The sequence below is a fragment of the Callithrix jacchus genome, chromosome 22, assembly GCF_049354715.1.
Source record: "Callithrix jacchus isolate 240 chromosome 22, calJac240_pri, whole genome shotgun sequence".
NCBI classification, from domain to species: domain Eukaryota; kingdom Metazoa; phylum Chordata; class Mammalia; order Primates; family Cebidae; genus Callithrix; species Callithrix jacchus.
The window spans coordinates 19,122,801-19,150,173 of NC_133523.1; the positions used below are offsets into that span (position 1 = coordinate 19,122,801).

The following is a 27,373-nucleotide window of genomic DNA, read 5'->3' on the forward strand; positions in this document are numbered from 1 at the left end:
GAGAGATGATCTTGCACACCCTTTCATATGGCTCTTTGTTGGATGTGTAAATCTATTGTGTAAAGGGATTCTAAAATTTTAGTTTTAAGTTGCTTTACATCTGCTGTTAAATTGTCATGAAAGTTTCCCCATAGGTGTTGTTGCACCTCATCCCAACTATGTATTGATTCATTCCATGGTAGAGGAGTAAAATGGATATGTTTATGCTCTCTGTCTCAGTGTAATTGCTGTTGAAATGCCTGTGCATCTTATTCCCCCACATATTCCAAGGCTTGAAGGATTGCAGATGTGCAATCATCTTTTGATTTATACTCTGCTATAAGACAAGTTCATTAGACATATTTCTGGCCAAATTATTTACAAAAGTAGTTGTTTGTACTGATTCAGTAATAGACGCTACAACCACACCACAGTTGCCAGGATGACTATGGCTGAGACTATAAAGGCTGTAAGTGAGCCTATGAATTTTTTGGGTCTGATCAGGGATAGAACATGTTCTAAGGTGGCAAGGGCAGAGGAACCTTGCCACTTGGGTGTCAAATTGATGGGTAGGAATGCCTCAGATAGTCTCCTTAATACCATGGCAATAGTAATATTTACTTTAGATATATTATAATTAGTGATAGATGAGGCAACCAAGCCTGTCCCTGCAGCTGGGTCACAAATGCAGAGTTTTGGGGTATAATAGAAGTTTTGTTTCCCATAAGAAAAGCATGGATGAGTAGTGCAAATTAGGCACTGATCAGTGTGATTATGAATAAATGTCATAGTATAGTTGTTACTGTAATTATGGTATGTTCCATGCCAGGAGTCAAGGGAGGTGCTAAGATGTCCCAGGCACTATAAAGTGAAGGTTATGAAACTGATTCCATGATGGATGAGGACATTAGTAAGGCTGCTCTGCAAATGGCCGTGCAGACTCCAACCTAAGATGTTATTGCCTAACTGGAGACTACTGGCTTGTCCCCCATGATAGACCTCACAGCCAAAATGGAATCCATTACTTTCCCAGCTTTGTTTTTTAGCACAGGAAGGAATGTTTGGGATAGCAGCATTGATTGCGTTGCCTGTTTTAAGGCTATCTGCAGCTAGGACTGTTAAGACATTTCATTTGTCATGATATGGTCATAATTTTGTTTGAGAAGGTATAGAATAGGGGTTAGAACCTTTATAACTTATACACAGTGGGAGGATAGTGGAGTGTTATGTAGTGTTATCTGGCACCTTAGTCCAATGTGTGCCATTATTGAGGGACCCCGCTGGGGGGAAATCTATCCCTCCTAGCCAAGCAGTCACATTACAAAGGCTGGAAAAAAGTGTCTGCCCAGGTGACAGGGTGAAAGAAAGGTGGATCTAAGATATGAGCCCAATAGAGTATAGCAAATACAGGTTGCAGGCAAAGCGAGAACATAAAAAGGATCAATACCCTACATGAGTTGCAATGTACAACAGAGAACACAGCAAGGAGAAAAATCTGGAGTGAATGGTGTCTGTGTCTGGAGAATTTGTTCAGCTTCCTGAGTTGTCCTCTTCAGCATACCCCAGGTAATGTCTGGGGCTTTGTGTCATTTGAAGAAGCTACATCATCCAAGGCTGCGGGTCTTTGTAGGGTTAGTTTCTTCATTTCTGGTACTGGATTGGGTCCTAGCCATGCCATGGTATGGTTTGATGCACTGTGCTGAAATCCAAAGAGAACCTGAAAGTGTGGGGACACAAGAATACCCTCTTCCCCACGTTAACAATTCATCTGGACAATGCCATACATTACTGTTTACATACTTCAATAAAACTGCAGGTTTTATGTTTTGAGAGGTTTTAGAATGTGCTTTTCTACAGCTGATTGAAATTCGTCATCTAAATTTTAAAAATTAAGGGTGAATAAGGCTTGTACTAGTAGTGTTGCACATTCCTGACTCAAACTCTTTTTGTTTTTTGAGTATACTTTTAAGAGTGAAATGAGCGCCAGGCACGGTGGCTCAATCCTGTAATTCCAGCACTTTAGGAGGCCGAGGCAGCTAGATCACGAGGTCAAGAGATTGAGACCATCCTGGTCAACATGGTGAAACCCCATCTCTACTAAAAATACAAAAAATTAGCTGGGCACGGTGGCGTGTGCCTGTAATCCCAGCTACTCAGGAGGCTGAGACAGGAGAATTGCCTGAACCCAGGAGGTGGAGGTTGTGGTGAGCCGAGATTATGCCATTGCACTCTAGCCTGGGTAACAAGAGGGAAACTCCGTCTCAAAAAAAAAAAAAAAAAAAAGAGTGAAATTAGCACATTCTGCTATGGATTGTCCTCAGGGGTTATATGGGATGCCTGAGCCATCCTATAAATGCAAACGTAAAAAAGAATGCTTAATGACATATTGAGTAGACTCTCCAGGAAGGGCATGTGCACTAATTAAATGTGTTGGTATCAATGGATTCATGTACATATTTTAGTTTTCCAAATTCAGGAATGTGTATAACATGTTTGTCGTAGCTGGTTATGTTATAATCTTCTAGGGTTAACACCTGCTGAAGGAGGGGATGTGCCTATGACCTGGCAATCTGGGCATTGTAGGATACTTTGTTTAGCCAGTATCTGGGTAAGTTGAAATTGTTTAGATAAGTTTCTCCAATTTTGGTGAAAAAATTGATGTGATTGGGTGGCTTGACTAAGCCACTCCATTATTCAAGCAGTGATTTCATAACTTGAAGGTCTGCTTGATTATTGCCATAAGCCAATGGGCCATCCAATGAGCTGTGGGCTTGAATGTGTGTAATAAAAATAGAATGTGGGCTGGGCGAGGTGGCTCACGCCTTGTAATCTCAGCAGTTTGGGAGGCCAAGTTAGGCGGATCAGGAGTTTGAGACCAGGCTGTCCAAGATGGTGAAACCTCCCATCTCTACCAAAAATACAAAAATTATCCAGGTGTGGTGGTAGGTGCCTGTAATCCCAGCTACTCAGGAGGCTGAGGCAGGACAATCACTTGAATCCAGGAGGCAGTGGTTGCAGTGAGCCAAAATCATGCCATTGCACTCCAGCCGGAACAACAAGAGTGAAAGTTCGTCTCAAAAAAAGTAACAATAGGGCAGGGCACGGTGGCTCACGCCTGTAATCCCAGCACTTTGGGAGGCCGAGGTGGGTGGATCACGAGGTCAAGAGATAGAGACCATCCTGGTCAACATGATGAAACCCCGTCTCTACTAAAAATACAAAAAATTAGCTGGGCACAGTGGCATGTGCCTGTAATCCCAGCTACTCAGGAGGCTGAGGCAGGAGAATTGCCTGAACCCAGGAGGCGGAGGTTGTGGTGAGCCAAGATCGCACCATTGCACTCCAGCCTGGGTCACAAGAGGGAAACTCCGTCTCAAAAAAAAAAAAAAAAAAAAAAAAAAAAAAGTCCTTTAAGTCAATAATGATTATAGGACAATCTTGAGAAATTGGGTTCCCCGGTTCTAGAGGAACAGGGGAAGGGAGTCCCTGCTGAAGGGGTCCCATGGGTTGCAAACTGACACTGGTAGCATGTAAGTCATGCAAAAGTCAATTTCCAAGACTTTTTAGGAATGAAGAAAATAGGCGAATTCCAAGAACTTTTAGATTGTTCTACATGCCCAGCTTTTAATTGCTCTTCAACTAATTCATGGGCTATCTGTAATTTCTCTTCCTTCAGAGGTCACTGTTCTACCCAAATTGGTTCATGGGTAGGGGAGAAATGGTAACAGTGGCCATTTTTAGAAAGGAGTTACTCCCCATTGGGCTAATAGGTTCTTTGCCCAAAGATTGCCAGGGATGGTCATGATTAGAGGTTGCATAACTGCCTTTATTCCTTCTGAATTGCAACAAGTCGGGGGTACATGCTCTGCCTGGCTATGTCCAGTAAGAGTAACTTTTTTTTTTGCCCTGAAGTTATTTTCCTTGTATTACAAGGAGTAACATTCTTATTTATTTCTGATTTTTAAAAATTGTACTTTAGGTTCTGGGGTATATGTGTAGATCTTGCAGTGTTGTTGCATAGGTACATACATGGCAAGGTGGTTTGCTGCCTCCATTTCCCCATTATCTACATTTGGCATTTCTCATGTTATCCCTCCTCACCCTCCAGTGTCCCTCCCCTAGACCCCCCCAACTGACCCGTATGTGATGTTCCCCATCCTGTCTTATTTCTGATTTTTAAGGTAATTATGGGCCTCTGATCAGTAATTGATTTCAATATACTCTGTGCTTCCTAAACTTCCCTTTCCCCTGTCCTTTCCATGGGCATTGGGGACCTAGCATGGTAAAACCAGTAACTGAGCTATCTTTGATCCAGGGGGAAGAATATGCAGACCTTTACATTTCATTATAACCAGTATCTCACCTTGGTAATCACCATCAATTACCCCAGTGAGCACATTAGGATAGGCTAGACTACCCTAGGACTAATCACACTATTCCCAGAGGCAATGGGCTCCAGATCCCGGCTGCAACCCTTTTAGGGTCTTCTCCTTTTAGCACTCATTCTCCTTCTTTTAGCACTCATTCGTTGGGGCAGAGTAAGTCCAGTTTTGCACTCCCAGAGGTGGCTGCTCTGAGATAGAGGACTATGGGCTTCCCATCTGACCCAGGAAAGTCACTGGCAGTGCCCGTTTGAAGCAGGGTCTGGTGCTGGCTGCTCAAGAAGTTTCCCCCCTGGTTACTACTTATGGGGTATGTTTTTATCAAATTTTGACCTGCACTGATTTTTCCATTGTTTTTCCTTTTTACATCGAAGGGGGTTTTCCCCGAGTTACCTTGGTCTCTAACATGGGGGCATTCACTCTTCATATGACCTGGCTCTCTACACAGAAAACAATTTTGGCTTCTCTCCCTTTTCACTTTAGGAGGCCTTAATGCCAGTCAATATTTCGACTTCACGTCTCAGTTCCCACCAGCTGATATGCTCATAAAAATTCCCCGATTGTGATGGCCTTTCCTCTGATTGCCTGCATTGCTTGCTAGCAATCCACAATACCATTTTCAAAAGCCACTTGCAACAATATATCGGCAGCCTGGGCATGACCAGTTTGTCTCTTTATGGCCTGCGTTAAACGATTGATGAACTCAACAAATCGCTCCTGAGGCCCTTCTTAAACATTTATAAAAGACCCTTGTTGAACTCGTTTTCAGAATTCAGTCCCAAGCCCTGAGAGTGCACATAGATACTTAAGTATAGACCTGGGGATGGAAATCTAGTTGTTATTGTACATCAGCAATAAAGACCCCTCCCCTGGAGCATGGCAGCTGTAATGTCTTGCCCAGCTACTTAATTCTGGTTGGCTTGTGTGCAAAACTCATCATATTCTGCCTTCCAGAGGAGGTATGGGCTAGGTTCCAAAGTTGTTTCAGCTAGCATTGACCAGACCCTTGGGGTCACAAGGAAGTGGTCTACCAAGGCCTCAATTATTCCTTTCATAAATGGGCTAGTGGCTTTTTTTTTTTTTTTTGAGATGGGGTTTCACCATGTTGGTCAGACTGGTCTCAAATTCCTGACCTTAGGTAATCTACCCGCCTCGGCCTCCCAAAGTGCTGGGATTATAGGCATGAGCCACTGCACCTGGCCTAGTGGCTCCATTTTAATGCCTTTTCTCAGCTCCTTATAAGCATTAAAATAAATGGGTTCATGTACCTGATTGCCTTGTCAGTCTTGCATTACTGTGCAGACTAAGAGCTCCCCTTCTAATGCTGCCTGCTTAAGACAAGCTCCCACAGCTGGAGCATGTCTCTTGTCCTTTTTCATATTTATTGGAGGAGGGGGCTCCGGCAAAAGCTCCATTTTCTCTTTGTTATTTTGGTCCAGTGATAATGAGGCTGAGGGACTCAGGAGTGGTGAAGCAGATGACAGGTATTCCTTTACTTTAAACTAAAGCTGATCGTGTTAGGGCCTGTTACTGGGATTCGTTGCCCTTGTGACAATGTTAAGATTCTCCCCACTTATTCCCAGAGCTCTACGTCTAGCTTGCCTTCTTTTGGGAACCTTGAGTTATGGGTTACAACAGTTTGCATTAGGTCCCTTAATTGAGCCTGTGAAATCGAGGCTTCACTAGCCTTAAGCAGCTGATAACTGTTGTCCCAAGATAAAACCTTAGCCTGAACAATTCCCCGCCCCAACCCCAACATAGAAATCCCAAGTGGGCACCAATGACTTGCTGATCATGCAATCCCTTTCACCTTCATTTTTGGGGGTCTGTAGCGATCTTTCACAACATTCCACACACACGGCACCAGCTGAAGGGGTCCGACCCACAGACCCTGGCCCGGCAACAGATGAGAGATGTACACTGACACAGATATTTTGCCTGTCTGGCTGAGGGCCTGGGCCACTCACAAACACCAAGAAAATTGTTGCAAAGAGTCACAGCCAAGGCCCCAATCAGCCAGCAACACTCACATTTATTAAGTATAGATTAAATGACACAGATCTTGAAGAAACATCACTAGAGGGTAATTTACCTGGTTGCTGACTCCCCGAGTAGAGAGCAATTATGCACCTGCAGTTGGTCATAGGTTGGTCTTAGAACCACAGGAGGAAACAAGCCATTTAAAGTACTCTGCATTCCTTTGTATCTACACCCTAAGCTTTTAAGATAGTTCTGCCTTCAGCCAAACACTTTATGTAAACCCCCAGGCCTTCCAAGAGGGTGTGTGCTTATTTCCTATAATTTTACAATTTCTCTCACCATCCTGACAGAACCCCAAAGGTCTCAAACTCCTGACCTCATTATCCACCTGTCTTAGCCTCCCAAAAGCGCTGGGATTACAGGCATAAGCCACTGCACCTGGTCAAAAGCTTATATTATCTGAAAGATCTTCTGACAGTAATTGTACATATAATGCTTTTATTACTCTCCGGTGTTAAGATGTGAGCAGATATTAATGGCCTTTTCAGTCTTTATATTTGTGTAATTTATCTCAATTATAAATGCTTTCCTTTGCAGTAAGGTGTGAACATTGGCTAAAAGTTTTGCCACATTGTTCACACATGTAGGCATTTTCTCCACTATGAACTATCTTACCTACAATTAAGTGTGATGACCAGTTAAAGGCTTTTTAGGCTTTGCTATGTTTTTCACACTCATAGCATTTCTGTACAGTACAAATTTTTTAATGCTTAGTTAAGAGTTGAGGATTGAGTCGGGCACAGTGACTCACACCTGTAATTGCAGCACTATGGAAGGCTGAGGCGGGCAGATCATGAGGTCAGGGGTTTGAGATTAGCCTGACCAACATGATGAAACTTAATAACATAAAATACAAAAATTAGCTGGGTGTGGTGCGCACCTGTAATCCCAGCTACTTGGGAGGCTGAGGCAGGAGAATTGCTTGAACCCAGGAGGTGGAGGTGGCGGTGAGCCAAGAGTGTGCCATTGTATTCCAGCCTGGACAACAGGGCAAGACTCTGTCTCAAAAAAAAGAAAAAAGTTGAAGATTGGTTAAAGGCTCTGCCACATTTTTCACACTTGTAGATTTTCCTTAGCAGTATGAATTTTGTTGTTTAATAATATATGAGGACTGGTTGAAAGCACTGCCACATTCTTCAGAGTTGGTTGTTTCTTCCCAGTATAAATTTTCCCATGTTTAGTAAGAGTTGAGGATTAGTTAGAGACTTTGCCACATTCTTCCCATTTGTAAGATTTCTCTCAAGTATGAATTATCTTATGTTTAGTAAGTTTTGAGGACCGGTTAAAAGCTATGCCACATTCTTCACATTTGTAGGGTTTCTCTCCAGTGTGAATTCTCCTATGTGTAGTGAGGATTGAGGAATGGCTAAAAGCTTTGCCACATTCCTCACATTTATAAGATTTCTCTCCAGTGTGAATTATCTTATGTGTAGTAAGGTTTGAGGATTGGTTAAAAGCTTTGCCACATTCTTCACATTTGTAAGGTTTCACTCCAGTATGAATGATCTTATGTTTAGTAAGGGTTGAGGACCAACTAAAGCCTTTGCCACATTCTTCACATTTGTAGGGTTTCTCCCCAGTATGAGTCATCTTATGTGTAGCAAGGTTTGAAGACACACTAAAGGCTTTTCCACATTCTTCACATTTGTAGGGTTTCTCTCCAGTATGAATTCTTTTATGTTTAGTTAGGGTGGAGGACCAGTTAAAGCCTTTGCCACATTCTTCACATGTGTAAGATTTCTCTCCAGTATGAATTATTTTATGTTTTGTAAGGTATGAAAATCGATTAAAGGCTTTGCCACATTCCTCACATTTGTAGGGTTTCTCTCCAGTATGAATTCTTTTATGTGTAGTAAGCTGTGAGGACCGGCTGAAGGCTTTGCCACATTCTTGACATCTGTAGCGTTTCTCTCCAGTATGAATCATCCTATGTGTACTAAGGGTTGAGGGGTGCTTAAAAGCTTTGCCACATTCTTCACATTTGAAGGGTTTTTCTCCAGTATGAATTATCTTATGTGTAGTAAGGGTTGAAGACTGCTTAAAAGCTTTGCCACATTCTTCACATTTGAAGGGTTTCTCTCCAGTATGAATTATCTTGTGTCTAGTAAAGGTTGAGAACCACTTAAAGGCTTTGCCACATTCTTCACATTGGTACAAATTCTCCCCAGTATGAACTCTTTTATGTTGACTTAGGTGTAAAAGCATGCAAAATGATTTGTCACATTTTGTACATTTGAAAGGTTTTTTTCTAGTATGTCTTGTCTTATGTCTATTTGAATTTAAAAATTTATGAAAGACTTTTACATATTTATCACATTGCAATATTTTGCTCTGAGTAGCTGTCAAACACTGGCTTACTTCATTATAACCTTCTTTGTGCACCTTTAACTCATCTACACTTTCACAGCCTTTTCTTAACTGTAAATTCTCATGTCCACATTTTCCATATCTTCTCAGTATCACCTGTTTAGAAGAACCTTTCATGTCTTGCTCTGGCCAAAGGTTCTTGGGAAAATAACACATAGCTGAAAGAAATAAAAACAACAAATCATTAAACTTACTATATATAGATAAACATACTTTACGAATCTAATCTATATGATACAAACTACATCAGCAAGATGCCATAACAAAACACTACAGGCCCTGAATCCTTCATAGACATATAAATGTAATGAAAATCACTTGAGAAAAACTTAAATGTGTAAAGTTCCCCAGGTGAGTACAATGCAAAGACACGGAAGAAGAAGAAAAGTCTGTTATATTTACCCAACAGAGTTCTTCCTGCTCTCCAATATAACACAGTGCTTTTCAAAGTAAATTCCTAACTTTTGATTTCTTTTAATAAACAGGTAAAATACTGACACATACATCTGTATTAATTGATTCTAGGGGCCTTTCCAAAACTGGTATCCCATAACATAAAGTGCTAGAAGAAATGGTAGTGTATTTTGGAATGACAGTTTGGGTTTGCTGACACCAAAGGTAAATGTTACAGTAACAGAGAGACTGTAGTGCAACAGACAGAAAACAGATGTCAGAAATGATTACTGATTTTTATTTTATTTTATTTTATTTATTTATTTTTTTTGAGACGGAGTTTCGCTGTTGTTACCCAGACTGGAGTGCAATGGCACGATCTCGGCTCACTGCAACCTCCGCCTCCTGGGTTCAGGCAATTCTCCTGCCTCAGCCTCCCGAGTAGCTGGGACTACAGGCGCGTACCACCAGGCCCAGCTAATTTTTGTATTTTTAGTAGAGACGGGGTTTCACCTTGTTGACTAGCATGGTTTCGATCTCTTGACCTCATGATCCACCCGCCACGGCCTCCCAAAGTGCTGGGATTATAGGCGTGAGCCACCGTGCCCGGCTGATGATTACTGATTAAGATGAAGCAGAGGTCAATTCCCTAACTAAGAAATTAAACACAAAATTTTGGACAAGATACATTCTTTTTTTTTTAAAAAAAAGAGACAGGCCAGGTGTGTTTCTACTAAAATACAAAAAAAAAAAAAAAATTAGCCAGGTGTGGTGGTGCACACCTATAGTTCCAGCTACTCAGGAGGCTGAGGCAGGGGAATTCCTTGAACCCATGAGACAGAGGCTGCAGTCAGAAGAGATCATACCACTGTACTCCAGCCTGGCTACAAAGCAAGACTCCATCTCAATATATGTGTGTGTATGCAAAAAAAACCCAGAAATTGTAAAGTTAAGAAACAGAGAAAATATAACTAAAAAATTCTTAAAGAAAAAACAACATCAAAATGAAGAAGCTTGCTGGGCGCGGTGGCTCACGCCTTTAATCCCAGCACTTTGGGAGGCTGAGGCGGGTGGATCACCTGAGGTCAGGAGTTCAAGACCAGCCTGACCAATATGGTGAAACCCTGTCTTTAAAAAAAAAAAAAAAAAAAAAAAAAAAATGAAGAAGCCTGGGCCGGGTGCAGTGGCTCACACCTATAATTCCAGCACTGTGGAAGACCAAGGCAGGTAGATCATGAGGTCAGGAGATCGAGACCATCCTGGCTACCATGGTGAAACCTCATCTCTATTGAAAATACAAAATATCAGCCACGCATGGTGGCATGCACCTGTAGTCCCAGCTACTCAGAAGGCTGAGGCAGGAGAATCACTTGAACCCAGGAGGCGAAGGTTTCAGGGAGCCAACATCATGCCACTGCACTCCAGCCTGGGTGATAGAGTGAGACTTCATCTCAAAAAGAAAAAAGCAGCAGCAGCAGCTCAACAAACAAACTAAGGTACACACAAAGATATTTATAACAAACACATATAAGCACAATTTCGAAAGCCACAGACAAGAAGAGGATGAAGTTGCAAGATAAAAATGATGTGTCATTTGTAAGCATAGTCTTATGAGAGAGCCGGTGAACCGTCAACAAACTTTGCAGGCTAAAAGGAAACTGTGTGATATAGTCAAAGCCCTGGGGAAAAAAAAAAAGATATGAAAATGAGAATTATACCATCAGCATTAGTCCTGCCAAATAAAAGAATAAACAAACTTCAAAAATAACAAAATTCTGAAAAGTCTATTTGTACTTCATATGCCCTAAAAAGAAAAGGTGCTGAAGGCAGTTGCTTCTGCTCAAAATAACATGATTTAACAAAATAGCACAATCATATAAAATACATTATTCTCTGGGACAGAAATGTACATGCAACAAAAAAATGGAATTTCTTAGCATAATAATGATACAAAAACATTTAAAAATATTCTCGAGGCTGGGCGCGGTGGCTCAAGCCTGTAATCCCAGCACTTTGGGAGGCCAAGGCGGGTGGATCACAAGGTCAAGAGATTGCGACTATCCTGGTCAACATGGTGAAACCCCGTCTCTACTAAAAAAATACAAAAAATTAGCTGGGCATGGTAGCGTGTGCTTGTAGTCCCAGCTACTCAGGAGGCTGAGGCAGGAGAATTGCCTGAAACCAGGAGGCAGAGGTTGCAGTGAGCTGAGATTGCGCCATTGCACTCCAGCCTGGGTAATAAGAGCGAAACTCCGTCTCAAAAAAAAAAAATTCTAAAATTTGAAAGGGAAAAGCATAGAAATCATTATAAACATTTACCAATATACAACATAATATATATAATTACCAACATCACTGACAAATTTGAGGCAGACATAATGAGAAAAAATTTTTGAATGCAACTGAAGTTCATTTTTTAACCCGTTAAAATACATTGTTTTATCTTTTAGATGTTTTACCTAATCCCCAAGGTACCACCAAGAATATATCTGCATATCTGCCAGAAGATTTTCCTATACAGTGAAACAAAAAAGAAAGAAAAGAAAAAACAATATATTTGCATAGATAAATGAAAATAAGGAAGAAGTAAAAACATATCAAGATAAGTATAAAAAAGACACAAACACAGAAAAAGAGAAAATGAGGAACAGATAGAAGAAGCAAATAAAACCATAACATTTCTAAGACTTCGTAAGAAAAATAAAATTCTTTTCAGACACGCAAATCCTGAAGGAATACATCACCACCAAGCCTGCCTTGATAGAACTCCTAAAAGAAAGCACTAAATATGGGAAGAAAAAAACATTACTCCTGCATAATAACAGTGAGAGACTTTAACACTCCACTGTTAATATTATACAGATCATTGAGACAGAAAAGTAACAAGAATATTTAGGACTTGAACTCGGCTGTGGGTCAAGTGGACCTGAAAGATATCTAGAGAATTCTCCAGCTACAAATAACACAATACACATTTGTTTAAGGTCCACATGGCACTTAATTCTAACACCGATCACATAATCGGAAGTAAAACACTACTCAGGAAATGCAAAAGAACTGAAATAGTCACAGTCTCTCAGACTGCAGTGAAATCGAATTAAAACTCAAGAGCAAGAAACTCAGCAGGCACAATAGCTCATGCCTGTAATCCCAGCACTTTTTTTTTTTTAACTGATTCTTGCTCTGTCATTAGGCTGTAGTGCAGTGGTGCAATCTCGGCACCTCCACCTTCTGGTTCAAGTGATTCTCCTGCCTCAGCCTCCTGCATAGTTGGGACTATAGACGCATGTCACCAAGCCCAGCTATGTGTTGTTGTTGTTTTGTAATTTTTAGTAGAAACAGGGTTTCACCATGTTGGCCTAAAAGGTCTTGATCAGAGGCCAATGTGGGTAGACCGCTTGATATCAGGAGGTTGGGGTCAGCCTGGCCAACATAGTGAAACCCCATCTCTAGGAAAAATACAAAAAATTAGCTGAGCAGGGTGGCACATGCCTGTAATCTTAGCTACTCAGGAGACTGAGGCACAAGAATCACTTGAAGCCAGGAGGCAGAAGTAACAGTGGACAAAGATCAAGCCACTGCACTCCAGCCTCGGTGACAGAGTAAGATTCTGTCTCAAAAAACAACAAAAACTCAAGAATAAGAAACTCACTCCAAAACACACAACTACATGAAAATTGAGCAATCTGCTCCTGAAGGACTTCTGGCCAAATAATAAAATTAAACTGGAGGCTGACAACTACAGCCATAGCCTTCTAAACATGCCTAATCTTGGAAGCTAAGCAGGGTCAGGCCTTGCCGAGACTTAGAAGATTGCCTGGGAATACTGGGTACTATAAGCTTTGGCCAGGCAAGGTAGATCATGCCTGCAATCCCAGCACTTTGGGAGGCCGAGGTGGGTGGATCACAAGGTCAAGAGATCGAGACCATCCTGGTCAACATGGTGAAACCCCATCTCTACTAAAAATACAAAAACTTAGCTGGGCATGGTGGCACGTGGCTGTAATCCCAGCTACTCAGGAGGCTGAGGCAGGAGAATTGCCTGAACCCAGGAGGCGGAGGTTGCAGTGAGCCGAGATTGTGCCATTGCACTACAGCCTGGGTAACAAGAGTGAAATTCCGTCTCAAAAAAAAAAAAAAAAAAAAATACAGAAATTAGCTGGGTTAGGTGGCAGGCGCCTGTAATCCCAGCTGCTTGGGAGGCTGGGGCTGAAGTTTGAACCCGGGAAGCGGAGGTTGCCATGAGCTGAGATTGTGCCATTGCACTTCAGCCTGGGTGAAAGAGCAAGACTTCGTCTCAAAAAATAAAAATAAAATAAATAAATAATTTAAAAGGAAAGAGATAATCAGCTAAGCCATAACCAATATTGGGGTCATATTTATAAACAAACACATATATATAAACTGATTATGATAGACATATGGCTGAGTTATCTCTCAATTAAACCTCGAATTGACTTAAAAGTATACAAACAAAGTTGCAAATTGGCTAAAATTATATAAGAAAAACTAAAAACACAATATGCTGATGTTAAGAAACCTACACTAAAAAAAACACTATTATGAAACTGCACGAGAATAAATGACACGTTTACTCATAAAATCTGGTATGCAATATTGATTTATTACTAAAAGAGAATTGTTTGCGCAGAATGGCTCATGCCTATAATCGCAGCATTTTCAGAGGCTGAGGCCAGTGGATCACCTGGGGTTGGAAGTTTGAGAGCGGCCTGATCAACATAAAGAACGCTTGTCTCTACTAAAAATACAAAATTAGCTGGGTGCGGTGGCACAGGCCTTTAATCCCAGCTACTTGGGAGGCAGAGATTGTGGTGAGCTGAGATCATGCCACCGTATTCCAGCCCGGGCAACAAGAGCAAAACTCCATCTCAAAAAAAAAAATAGATCCAGATAACAACAATGTTTGACTGTGTACTGATAGAAGGCAAGTACTTCAAATAATTTGGCATGCACTGTGTGGCAGTGAAATTTCACAGAACATTATATTTATAAATAGAATATTCTAATGAGAAAGTTTAATAAATAAGCGGTTGAAGAAATGTGATAATTTTTGAATATATGCTATTCTTACACAAAATGAAACTGCTGAATTCCCACTTTAGAAGCAAAGAATAGATTATATTGCTAAATTAAAACTTATATTTAGAAGAACAGAGTTAGAGCCTCTAATATGCAAACCAAATATTCAGAAATAAATTATATTACCATTTAGATGTATGCTGAAGAAACTGGGTGAAAATCCTATAATTCCTTTTTACCCGCAACAAATTTAAATTTATAAGTAACCATTTTAATAATATGGAGTGCCTACAAATTGTCTAATTTCAGGCATAACATATAAATTCTACCATATTGTTCTGAATGTTTGAAGCTAAAATTACAGACGTTTGAAATGAAAAAATGCAAAGTAAAAATGTATAGAAAAAGTAATATCAGTGACATACAAAAATAAAAGGTGCTCATTGACCAGGTGCGGTGGCTCATGCCTGTAATCCCAGCACTTTGGGAGGCTGAAGCAGGCAGATCATGAGATCAAGAGACTGAGACCATCCTGGCCAACATGGTGAAACCCCGTCTCTACTAAAAATACCAAAATTAGCTCGGCGTGGTGGCACACTCCTGTAGTCCCAGCTACTCAGGAGGTTAAGGCAGGAGAATCACTTGATTCCAGGAGGCAGAGGTTGCAGTGAGCCAAGAATGCAACACTGCACTCTAACCTGGTGACAGACTGAGACTCCATCTCAAATAATAATAATAAAAATAAAAGGTGCTCTATTTGATTATCCTCCCCACAGCAAAAAAAAAAAAAAAAAAAAAAAAAAAATTTTCAGTCATCCCTAACAAAAATTCCCTCATGAGAGCCTGGCATCATGGGTCACATGTGTAATGATGGCTACACGGTATGATGAGGTTGGAGAATTTCTGCAGGCCAGGATTTCCAGACTAGCCTGGGTGACAAGCACAACCCCACCTCCAAAGTAAGTGCCTTTAAGAGCTTTGAGATCCAGGGAGGGAGCTGTGAAACTCTGCTGAAGCCCAAGATTGAGGAGTGTTCTTTTCAGAGGATAGATTCTTATTTAGATAGGAAACTACAGGGCCCTTGGCCTTGGTTACAGACCAAGAAATGGCCCAACCAACTTGGTCCCACTGAGATTTCTGAAGTTTACTCTAGTAACTCCAATTACAGTCTGGGATAGGTCCTGCTTTTTCAGAGAGCAGGGAGGAAGATACCAATTTGCAGCCATGCAGGCAGGCCTAGAGACCTTGGTTTTTACTGTGATCCCTGAATCAGTTCAATGACTCACTTCCACATCTCTGAGTCACAGTTCATGACCAGTTTTGCCTAAATAGAAACCCACACAGCAATGTGAGGAAATCCTCTCTGGTATTCAGTGAAAACCATACCCATTCACATCCTGATATAAGGGTAATTATATATGGACCCAATTGCAGAAACCTGCCCTGTGTCTGCCCTACAGATCGAAGTCCTGAACAATAGTCAGTCTGTCCAAAATGAGAATCAGAATTACAATTACCCAAGGCCTTTGTGACAAGCCATCTAAAGGTGGACCCTAGTGCAGACACAGCAGCCTTGTGACCAAGCTACAATCCCTCCACTACAAACCCAGAGGGACCCATTTGCAGGTAGAGCATGAGGTCAAGAGTTCAATACCAGCCTGGCCAAGATGGTGAAACTCTGTCTCTACTAAAAATTCAAAAATTAGTGGGTGTGGTGACAGGAACCTGTATTCCCAGCTACTTGGGAGACTCAGGCAGAAGAATTGCTTGAACTCGAGAGGCGGAGGTTACAGTGAGCCAAGATGACACCACTGTACTCCAGCCTGGGTGAGAGAATGAGACTCTGTCTCAAAAACAAAAACAAAAACAAAAAACAAACAAAAAAATTGGAATTGAAGAGAAATTAAGTAAAAAGTTGCTATTTGGGGACTGTATAATCTCATATATATATAAAAATACACAGTACATTCAAATTTGTCTAAACTAATAAATACAGTCAATAACTTAACAGAACACAAAATCAACATGCAAGTTATGGTTCCATACACTTAAACTGATAACAATAGAGAAAGAAAACAATCTTATTTATAATAGCATTAAAACAATAAATTTCTGAGAACAAATTCAACCAAGAAGGTAAAAAATCTTTACAATGAAATATATATCAATGAAAGAAATTTAAAAAGACAAAAATAAATTTAAAAATATTTCATTTTGGCCAGGCACAGTTGCTCATACCTGTAATCCCAGCACTTTGAGAGGCAGAGGTGGATGGATCACGAGGTCACGAGATGGAGACCAGTCCAGACAACATGGTGAAACCTTGTAACTCTACTAAAAATACAAACATTAGCCAGGCATGGGGGCACATGCCTGTAATCCCAGCTACTTGGGAGGCTGAGGCAGGAGAATCATTTGAACTCGGGAAGCAGAGGTTGCAGTGAGCTGAGATCAGGCCATTGCACACCAGCCTGGTGACCTAGCGAGACAGTCTTTAAAAAAAATTATGTCTATGGATTATAAAAAAAATGTCTAAAGAATATTGTTAAATTGCCAGATTATCTAAAGTAATCTATACATTCAATAAACTCCCAATCAAAATTCCAGTGGCAGTTTTTCACAGTAATAGAAAATACAATTTAAAATTTATAAGAAACTACAATAAACTTCAAATAGCAAAAGCACTCGAGAAAAAAGAACAAAGTAGAGGAACATCATAATTCACAATTTCACACTGTTAAGACTATGGTAACACAAACAAAATGGAATGTGCAGAAAAATTCACAAAGAAACCTTGAATGGAACAGAAACCACTACTCTCACACATCTTAGACATGATGCAAAAAGAGAGCTAAAAAATGTTTCGTTTTGAAAAACACAGTTTTTCAAAATAACCCAGATATTTGTGTTTCCCAAAAAATGAAAAAGCAGACAGATGTACAGTCCCCTTTTTTTAGACGGACTCTCTCTCTGTCACCCAGGCTGGAGTGCAATGGCATGATCTCAGCTAACTGAAACCTCCGCTTCCTGAGTTCAAGTGATTCTTCTGCCACAGCTTCCCAAGCAGCTAGGATTAAAGGCACCCACAACCACATCGGACTAATTTTTGTATTTTTGGTAGAGATGGGGTTTTACCATGTTGTCCAGGCTGGTCTCGAACTCCAGACCTTGTGGTCTGCTGGCCTTCACCTCTTAAATTGCTGAGATTAAAGGTGTAAGTCACTGTGGCCAGCCCGTACAGTGTCTTATATGCCATGAAGAGGACTTTGGCTCTCACTGTAAACTTGAAGGAAGATTACCCAAGGAAAAGTAGAATTCTTAGAGAATGTAGCAGCATAAGACAGAAGATGCCCCTATGTAAGAGAAAAATTTAAGAAAATACTCAGGCCTCCTAGGAACTATTTGCTTTGCAACACAGCTTCCCAAATCCTGTTGTAAGAACTGGCTTTTTGTTTGTTTAACCTTTGGACCTCTCATCTCTGTTGTTTGTTGTATTTACTCTCACCTACCTTTGGGTTTGGCCATGATCTCATATCTTATCATATTCCGGGGCTCTTTTCCTTGCTCCAGACAGGTGACCGGGTTTTGCTTAGAGACAGCAATACCTGCTTTATTAAAAATAAATAACATAAATCTTTCTAATAACATAAATATTAACAATCTAATCACCAACCTAGTACTGTGCTCAGTAAAAATGATGTGATAGAGTATTCTAGAAAACTGATCCCCAAATACTCATTAATGAGAGACATCTCTAAATATTTAGGAAATATTTTAAATTTTCAGGTCCTTCATTTTACTACCTGGTACTCATGAATCAAAAATTGATGGTGGTTGGAGGTGCCAGGTCGAAAATTAAAAAAAAAAAAAAAAAATGATGGTGGCAAATAGATTTTAAGATATGGGAAACTGGGTGAGGTGGCTCCCAAAATCCCAGCACTTTGGGAGGCCAAGGAGGGCTGATCACAAGGTCAGGAGATCGAGACCATCCTAGCTAAGCTGGTAAAACCCCTTCTCTACTAAAAATACAAAAATTAGCCAGGTGTGGTGGTACGCACCTGTACTCCCAGCTACTCAGGAAGCTGAGGCAGGAAGATCGCTTGAACCCAGGGAGCGGAGGTTACCGTGAGCCAAGGTCACACCACTACACTCCAGTCTGAGTGACAAGAGCGAGACTCTGTCTTCAAAAAAAAAAAAAGATATGGGCAATAGTATTTTATGCCACTAAATTTTAGAAATGTGGAGGGTAGGTGAAGATAAAACATGTTGAAGAAATTCTTTTCTGCACAGACAGATCGTCAAGATTTTCTTAAAATAAGGATCAGAAACATTTATACAAAGTATAAATTACAAAATAAAATATAAAAAGACATCAACTTTTAGAGTATATTAAGAATTGTGTATTAAAGTTATTCTCACCCAAAAAGACTAGGTTTCTGTAGTTCTCTAACATCACATTTCTATATAAACTCTGCTGAGCAGTGTCCAGGCATTGCCACTCCTCCAGAGAGAATTCTATGGCCACATCCCTAAATGTCAGCGTCTCCTGAAAAACACAAATATGGACACACATATATTTACCAAGTGGCCACAGGCATAATTTATTATTTGAATTAAGGCTAAACAAGAGAGTAAAGAGAGTTGATTCTGACTTATAAGAACAACTGAAATTAGTCTGGGTGTGGTGGCTCATGTCTGTAATCCCAGCACTTTGGGAGGCCTAGGCGGCTGGATCACGAGGTCAGGAGTTCAAGACCAGCCTGACCAACGTGGTGAAAGTCTGACTTTACTAAAAATACAAAAACTATCTGGGCATGGTGGCATACACCTGTAATCCCAGCTACTCAGGAGGCTGAGGCAGGAGAATCGCTTGAACCCAGGAGGCTGAGGTTGCAGTGACCTGAGATCTTGCCACTGCACTCCAACCTGGGTGACAGAGTAAGACTGTCTCAAAACAACAACAAAAAAAGGGTAACTAAAATTATCCAATAATTTTCAACACACAAATATTCTCTAACGTATTCTGTTACTCTGAAGAAAGAATGGCATAAGATCCAAAACACCAGTGCATATATAATACTTTTCTCTATAATAAGGTGTACAGTTATGGACATAAACAAAAATATATGCATTGTTGAGTGCTATATTTACAACATAATGAGTTGTGTATATTTTTCAGACAAAAAAAATGTTGATTTAGAAAGTACCTCTCAAAGTTAAATGCGTACAATAACGGGAGATCTTACGGTGAAGTTTTTTGTTTTGTTTTGTTTTCCTTTCCCCAGAAGACCTGGAATAAAGTCTGAGTTTTAAAAATTCTAACAAGGTCACTAGTAATGACAATGTTTTTGACCCAAGAAGACTATCTTGTCAAACATTCAGTAAGGGAAAGAAACTGTTTTTCCCAATTTTTCTGGCCTGTAAACAAAGGTAAGAGCCTTCATTTTCCTAAGACAGACTTGTGACACACACACACACACGCACACACACATGCGCGTGCGCACACACGCAAAAGAAAGAAACATAAGAAAAAATGGCAGGTGCCAGATTAAATGTGATGGTTTACTCAAATGAGCTGCATAAATATACTTAATGATAGAGAAAAATAACTGACTCTATACTGAAAAAAGTCAGAGTTCTTTTGCTAAGTAAATTATTATCAACTACACTAGAAAAAAATTTCATGAGGTGCTGATGCATACAGAAGAACACAGTATCACTGCTGAGATATTTAATAATCAAAAATAATTAAAGATTGAATTTAACCGTAAAGAAAAATCAGGTGCAGTGGTCCACGTCTATAATGCCAGCACTTTAGGAGGCCGAGGAGGGTGGACTGCCTCCGCTCAGGAGTTCGACCAGCCTAAGGAACATGGTAAAACCCCAACTCTACTAAAAAAAAAAAAAAAAAAAAAAAAAAGCCAGACATGGTGTCATGCACCTGTAATCCCAGCTACTCAGGAGGCTGAGACAGGAGAATCACTGGAACCCAAGAAGTAGAGGCTGCAGTGAGCTGAGATTGCGCCATTGCACTCTAGCCTGGGCAAGAGAGTGAGACTCCATCAAGGAAGGAAAGAAAGCAAGGAAAGAAGGGAGGAAGGCTGGGAGGGAGGAAGAAAGAAAAGAAAAATCAGTTTTATACAAAGGTCAAGATATTTCCCATGCTCAACAATTTTTTTTTGAAATGGAGATTCCCTCTGTCACCCAGGCTGGAGAGCAGTGTGCAATCTCCACCTCTTAGGTTTAAGCAATTCTCCTGCTTCAGCCTCCTGAGAAGCTGAAATTACAGGCACACACCACCATGTCTGGCTCATTTTTGTATTTTTAGTAGAGATGGGGTTTCACCATGTTGGTCAGACTGGTCTCAAACTCTGGATCTCATGATCTGCCTGCCTCAGCCTCCAAAGTGCTGGGATTACAGATGTGATCCACCGTACCTGGCCTATAATTTTAATAATTATTTTAAGTAGACTTTCTTTAGCACCCTAGAGAGCAGGAATCTCAATAATATTTTTCAGAACTTCCTGGGTACTAAATGCCATCCCATTTAAATAAGTGCTTTCTTAATCCTGTTCTGAACAGTGCTAATAGGGAACACAGATGAAACCTCAACATTCTATGTTCTCCGTCTTTACTAATGACCTCAGCTTTCCCCCAGTAGGAATCATGAGTATCCACAGCTTCTCCTTTTCAACTGGCTCAAAGGAACACTTTTTTTTTTTTTTTTTGAGACAGAGTCTCGCTCTGTCACCAGGCGCCAGGCTGGAATGCAGTCGAGCGATCTCAGCTCACTGCAACATCCACCTCCTGGGTTCAAGCAATTCTCCTGCCTCAGCCTCCCGAGTAGCTGGGACTACAGGTGCACACCACCACACCCAGCTAATTTTTTGTATTTTTAGTAGAGACAGGGTTTCACGATGTTGACCAGGATGGTCTCGATCTCTTGACCTCGTGATCCACCTGCCTCGGCCTCCCAAAGTGCAGGGATTACAGGCAGGAGCCACTGCGCCTGGCCTAAACAAATCTCTTGAAGTTTTCCAGGATAATATTATTAGATGATACATATGTATTCTTAGCAAGGTAAATAATAATTCTCCTGTTCATAAATATTTCCTCAGGTAATGACATCAGAAGTCACAACAAATTTTTTTTTTTTTTTTAAAGTAGCCCAGGCAAGGCGCGGTGGCTCACGTCTGTAATCCCGGCACTTTGGGAGGCCGAGGCGGGTGGATCACGAGGTCAAGAGATCAAGACCATCCTGGTCAACATGGTGAAACCCCATCTCTACTAAAAATACAAAAATTAGCTGGGCATGGTGGCGCGTGCCTGTAGTCCCAGCAACTCAGGAGGCTGAGGCAGGAGAATTGCCTGACCCAGGAGGTGGAGGTGGCTGTAAGCCAAGATCACGCCATTGCACTCCAGCCTGGGTAAGAAGAGCGAAATTCTGTCTCAAAAAAAACAAAGGAGAAATCTCCTCATAGAGGCTGCGCTAGCACACTCTGAGTAATACGTTTACCTAAAAGGAAAAAGCTGAAGCAACATAAATATAAGTAGAGACTTAATTTGGGTCAAGCTTGAGGACTGTAACCTTGGAGCCAATATACATCCTCCGAAAACTAAACAACAACAGCAACGAAACAGAATCCCTGAATACGCCAATAACAAGCTCTAAAATTGAATTAGTAATAAGTAGCCTAACAACCAAAAAAAGTACAAATTTACAGCTGAATTCTACCTGATGTACAAAGAGCTGGTACCACTTCTACCAAAATTATTTCAAAATACTGAGTAAAAGGGACTTTTTCAATTCGTTATATAATAGCATCATTCTGATACCAAAACGTGGCAGAGAGAAAAACATAGAAAACTTCAGGCCAGTATCCTTGATGAACACTGAAGAAAATATTCTCAACAAAATACTGGCAAACCAAATCCACAAGAATATCAAAAAGCTCATCCAGTGTGATCAAGTAGACTGCATCTCTGAGATACAAGGTCGTTTCAACATATAAAAATTGGCTGGGTGCGGTGGTTCGCGCCTATAATCCTAGCACTTTGGGAGGCCAAGGCGGGTGGATCACGAGGTCAAGTGATCGAGACCATCCTGGTAAACATGGTGAAACCCCGTCTCTACTAAAAATACAAAATATTAGCTGGGCTTGGTGGTGCGCACCTGTAGTCCCAGCTACTTGGGAGGCTGAGGCAGGAGAATTGCTTGAACCCAAGAGGCAGAGGTTGCGGTGAGCCGAGATCGTGCCATTGCACTCCAGTCTGGGTAACAACAGCGAAACTCCGTCTCAATAACAACAAAAATATATATAAAAATTAATAAATGTAATTCATCACATAAACAGAACTAAAGAGAAAACCACAATATTATCTCAATAGATGCAAAAAAGCTTTCAATAAAATTTAACATCCTTCATGTTTAAAACCCTCAACAAACTAGGCATTGAGGGTACATACTTCAAAATAATCAGTCATCTATGACAAACTTACAACCAAAATATTGAATGTACACAAGCTGGAAGCATTTTCTCCTTGAAAACTGGCACAAGACAAGGATGTCCTCTCTCAAAACTCCTATTCAGCATACAGTTGGAAGTCCTGGCCAGAGCAATCAGAAAAAAGATGAAAACAAAAGGCATCCGGGCTGGGCACAGTGGCTCACGTCTGTAATCCCAGCACTTTGGGAGGCCGAGGCGGGTGGATCACGAGGTCAAGAGATCCAGACCATCCTGGTCAACATGGTGAAACCCCGTCTCTACTAAAAAAATACGAAAAATTAGCTGGGCATGGTGGGGCGTGCCTGTAGTCCCAGCTACTCATGAGGCTGAGGCAGGAGAATTGCCTGAACCCAGAAGGCGGAGGATGCGGTGAGCCGAGATACCGCCATTGCAGTCCAGCCTGGGTTGAACAAGAGCGAACCTCCGTCTCAAAAAAAAAAGAATCAGTTCCCTGGGGAGTGCGAAAACAAGCCGCAGGCAAGTCGACTGAGGTGTCTCCAGTCCCCGGATTCCTACTTTAAAAAAAAAACTAACCGAACTGCATTTTTTAGTAAATTACTACATTAAAAGAAACAAAATCCAGCCTGAACCAACTACGAACTGCCAATTAACCATTAAATTTTCCCCTTTATATTACAAATGAAGAAACCACATAACTGTATCTAACCAATTCCTGAATTTGGTTTTCTTCATCACGCAGTTTGTAACAGTCTTTCCTTCAATCCCCGCCCACGAAACACACATTACAAACCACAGCTGGGTGCTTGACAATTTTTGAATCACTCTGATTATTTTTAGGGTGACTCCCATACATTTTGAACAGAAGAAAAGAGGAGCTCGGAACCCCACGGACCAAAGCTCTTCACAGTCGGAACCCGCACCCAGAGTCGGGATTCCCCCCGACGACCCTCTCGTGGTCCCCGCACAAACTGGGAGAGACGCGACGCTGCGGCTGCAGAGCCGCCCAGGGAGGGCTCCAAGCCAGGGCAGTCACTGCACAGGGAAGAGACAGGACGTCCGGGACTGGCGGTCAGAGCAGCCGCCATCTTATGGCTGAAGGGGACTGAGGCCGAGCTGGGCAAGAACTCCAGGAGCAGAGTGTGGAGCTGACTGCAGGGAGGCCAGAGTCCCCCCACAGCCACTTCCCACCGGTTCTAACCAGCCCCTTTCCCTCTCTCTGGAGTTTCCACCCGGCACTCTCACCATTTCTAGGCTTCCGGGGGGATCCCAGCTCCCAATACCTGCAGGTCACAGGGCCGCAGAGAATAGACCTCTAAGAGCAGAGGACACAGAGGAGTAAAGATGAGACGCGGAACTCCAGCAGCAAGGGATACAGGCCCCGCCACATCCCGGAAGCCTTCCTGCCTGCTCCAGCTGCGTGCCTGATTGGTCGGTTCCCAGCTCAGCGTCGCTGATTGGATAACGTTTAAAACCCCGCCCTCTCGGGCCGTGAGTGACAGAAGATTCAATCAGATGCTGGATGAGTGAAGAAAAGGTGCCTAGGCTGCAGCCTTCTCAGGCAGGGCTTCCTTCCAAAGCTGAGCCCGGCCCACCACAGAGGATATTAGCCTTTCAACTTGTGTGTAAAGTTACATGCATCTATAAATAATATTATATATGGCTATTTACAAATTAAAAGAATATAATAACAATTATTTTAAAATTTTAGATTTTATGACCCTCCCAGCTTCTGGTTTTTGAGCAGGAAGGCTGAGATTTTAGAAGAGAGGCAATCCTCTGAAATAAAACGTGAGCCACACGTGAATTTTAAACTTTCTAATATCCAAAGTTTAAAAAGGAACAAAGAACAGGTTGAATTCATTGTAACAATTTAGTTAACCCAATATGTCCATAATATTATCATTTCAATGTGTGAGAAATGTGTCATTATTAATAAAGTATATAAATATTTAGAACTAAATCTTTGAAACTAACTCTGTATTTTATTTTCTAGCACATGGCAGTTCAGACCAGGCCCATTCCAGGCACCCAGGAGCCACACATGGCCAATGGCTGTCACATTGAACTGCAGCTCTGATGTCAGGGAGGCGAAGGGCCCCAGCAAACCTTTTCTGCCAGAGGTGAAGCAGAGCCTCTCCCTACCAACATCTCTCTTCAGTTCTGAGGGTGGAACACATAGTGACCATAGAAAGAGCAGGGGGCAGCAAGAATAAAATAACCACAGAAAAATAGAAATACAAAAAACAAAATAACCACGAGGAGACTACTGCTGGCCACCTGTTGCTCACCATAGATCAGACAGAGAACAAAGGGTGATGGTGCCACAGGAGAATAAAACTCTGTGTCTTCAGTTCTGTCCATGCTCTTGACCTCCAATGTTTAGATATGTAGAAAATAGATTAAAGGCAAACTTATTTTGTTATTAGGCCTTGGCCCAAATGGTCAGGCTGCGGTTATCTGTTCTCGCCTGTGGTGTGGGGGACCGTGTGAGTACAAGCAGCAATCACATGCATACATGGCTACCTGTATTTCTGCATTACTCAACGTTCTCTTACAAGACATCCAACTTTAATTCAGGGGAAAACATCAGTACCTACAGGGTGCCCACTGTTAGAAGGTAACTAGTAATCAACCTGTCGTTGAAGCCTGGCATTTTTTCTGCACTGGGTGCATGTATTAGTTAGCTATTGAAGTACAAGAAATCATACAAACTTACTAGATCATAACTGAGATGGTCAGCCATTCAAGCTGAGCTGAGTGGGGCAATTCTTCTTGTCTCAGCTGGCCCCCTTGAGACATGTGCTATCTGATCACATATCCAGAAAATGTTCTCCTGAACACTGCAAATGAAGCAACTACCCAACTGTACCAAATCTATTATTTAATTTTCCTTGCTTCATCACACACCTTTTAGAAGCTTTTTCTTCAAGACCTTCTGGTAGCCCCAAAACCACAAACCATCAGACATGGTGGCTCACGCCTGTAATCCCAACATTTGGGAGGCCGAGGCACGCGGATCACCTGAGGTTGGGTGTTCGAGAACAGCCTGACCAACGTGGAGAAACCCCGTCTCTACTTAAAAAAATAAAATAAAATAAAATATTAGCGCGCCTGTAATCCCAGTTACGTGGGAGGCTGAGACAGGAGAATCGCTTAAACTCAGGAAGCAGAGGTTGCGGTGAGCCGAGATCGCGCCATTGCACTCCAGCCTGGGAAACAAAAGTGAAACTCCGTCTCAAAATAAAAGAAAACAAACCCGCAAACCATGGCCGGAAACAGTCCCATTGATTAATCACTCTTTGTGCTTATTAAGGGTGTTTTTGAGACCAAGTCTCGCTATGTCCCAGGTTGGAGCCCAGTGACGCGGGATCTTGGCTCACTGCATCCTTCGCCTCCTGGGTTCAAACCGTTCTCCTGCCTCAGTCTTCCTAGTAGCTGGGGGTGACTACAGGCCTGCGCCACCACTGCGGGCTTATTTAGTTATTTTTGTATTCTTAGTAGAGTCAAGATTTCTCCATGTTGGTCAGGATGGTCTGGAACTCCCGACCCCCCAAAGTGCTGAAATTACAGGCGTGAATTCTCGCGCCCTGCCAATTTTTGTATTTTTAGCAGAGACGGTGTTTCACCATGTTGGTCAGGCTGCTCTCGAACTCCTCACCTCGTGATCCGTTCCCCCGTTGACCTCCCAAAGTGCCGGGATTACAGGCGTCATCCACCGCGCCCGCGAATATTAACTCTTGAATGTTTTCATGGTGGTTCAGTTTCTTTTTGAACAAGGTAAAGTAGGGACCGGGGACCCCACAGACCACTGCTCCTTCCACGCAGGAGCCCTGAACACCCAGTCGACTCCCACCTCACAACCTGGGTAAGAGGTGGGGCTGCAGCCGTAGAGCTGCGCAAAGAGGCCAACGGGCTGGGGCTAAAGCCGCTGTGCTGAAACGGGACAGGACGTCTGGGGTCCCTGCACGGAGGAGACAGAGGCCTGAGCTGCGGGAAATTGGGGCTCACAGACTCCATCCAACCACCGCCATTTCTGGCCGGTTCCGAAGAGGTCTCCCCAGGCTTGTGACGCCCGGCCCCGCACACTCACCATTTCTCGGCTTCAGAAATGTCCTGGAGTCTATGAATCTTCCGACACCACGAAGTCACAGAGTGATGGAAGCTGGGGCTGTGGCAGATTCACTGAGACCTCCCGGAAAGAGAACACAGGGAAGCGAAGAACTAACCCGGACTTCTGGCAGCAGAGAAACAAAGGCCCCGCCAATACCTGGGGCCGCCCCTTCCTCTCCGACTGTGAACCTAATTGGACAGTTTCCTCCCCAGCGCCCTGAATGGATAGACCTACGGGTCTGCGCTCTCAGGCGATGAATGACAGAAGGCGCGACCAGACATTGCACTCAATAAGGCGACAGTGACAGGAGTGGTGGCTTGACCTGGAATGCCGGCCACTCGGGAAGCTGAGGCAGAAGAATCGCTTGAACCCAGGAGGCAGAAGTAGCAGTGAGCCAAGACTGTGCCATTGCACTCGAGGGTGGGCAAGTGAGCCAGACGAAACCTAAAAACAATTAAAAAGCAAATTGCCAGCTTTAAATTTTTTTAAAGAAAGACGAGCACAATACTGGCTCCTTTATCTTTGTTGCTTGCTTGTAGGCGCCTTTCCAGACATGGGTTTCTGTCTCCCATGACATATAGTGCTGATAGTAA

General features: G+C 42.1%; 1 protein-coding gene across 6 annotated transcripts in view; it reads right to left on the bottom strand.

Annotated features, from left to right (window-relative positions):
- The window catches only part of LOC103789847 (uncharacterized), an 86,888-nt gene extending 59,963 nt beyond the window's left edge, over positions 1-26,925 (bottom strand). The window contains exons 1-4 of one of the 6 annotated variants that reach the window (XM_078362051.1): positions 23,912-24,042; positions 18,621-18,747; positions 17,711-17,806; positions 7,645-8,926 (exon numbers count right to left, since the gene is read on the bottom strand). In XM_078362051.1, the coding sequence (XP_078218177.1) occupies positions 7,645-8,926; positions 17,711-17,806; positions 18,621-18,747; positions 23,912-23,914 (1,508 nt within the window). In that variant the 5' untranslated portion in view covers positions 23,915-24,042. Of the gene's footprint in view, positions 1-6,373; positions 8,927-17,710; positions 17,810-18,620; positions 18,748-23,911; positions 24,043-26,759 lie in introns of those variants that run through there. The other 5 variants (XM_078362049.1, XM_078362048.1, XM_035285585.3 and 2 more) reach the window with 5 other exon arrangements.
- Positions 26,926-27,373: the final 448 nt, after the last annotated feature.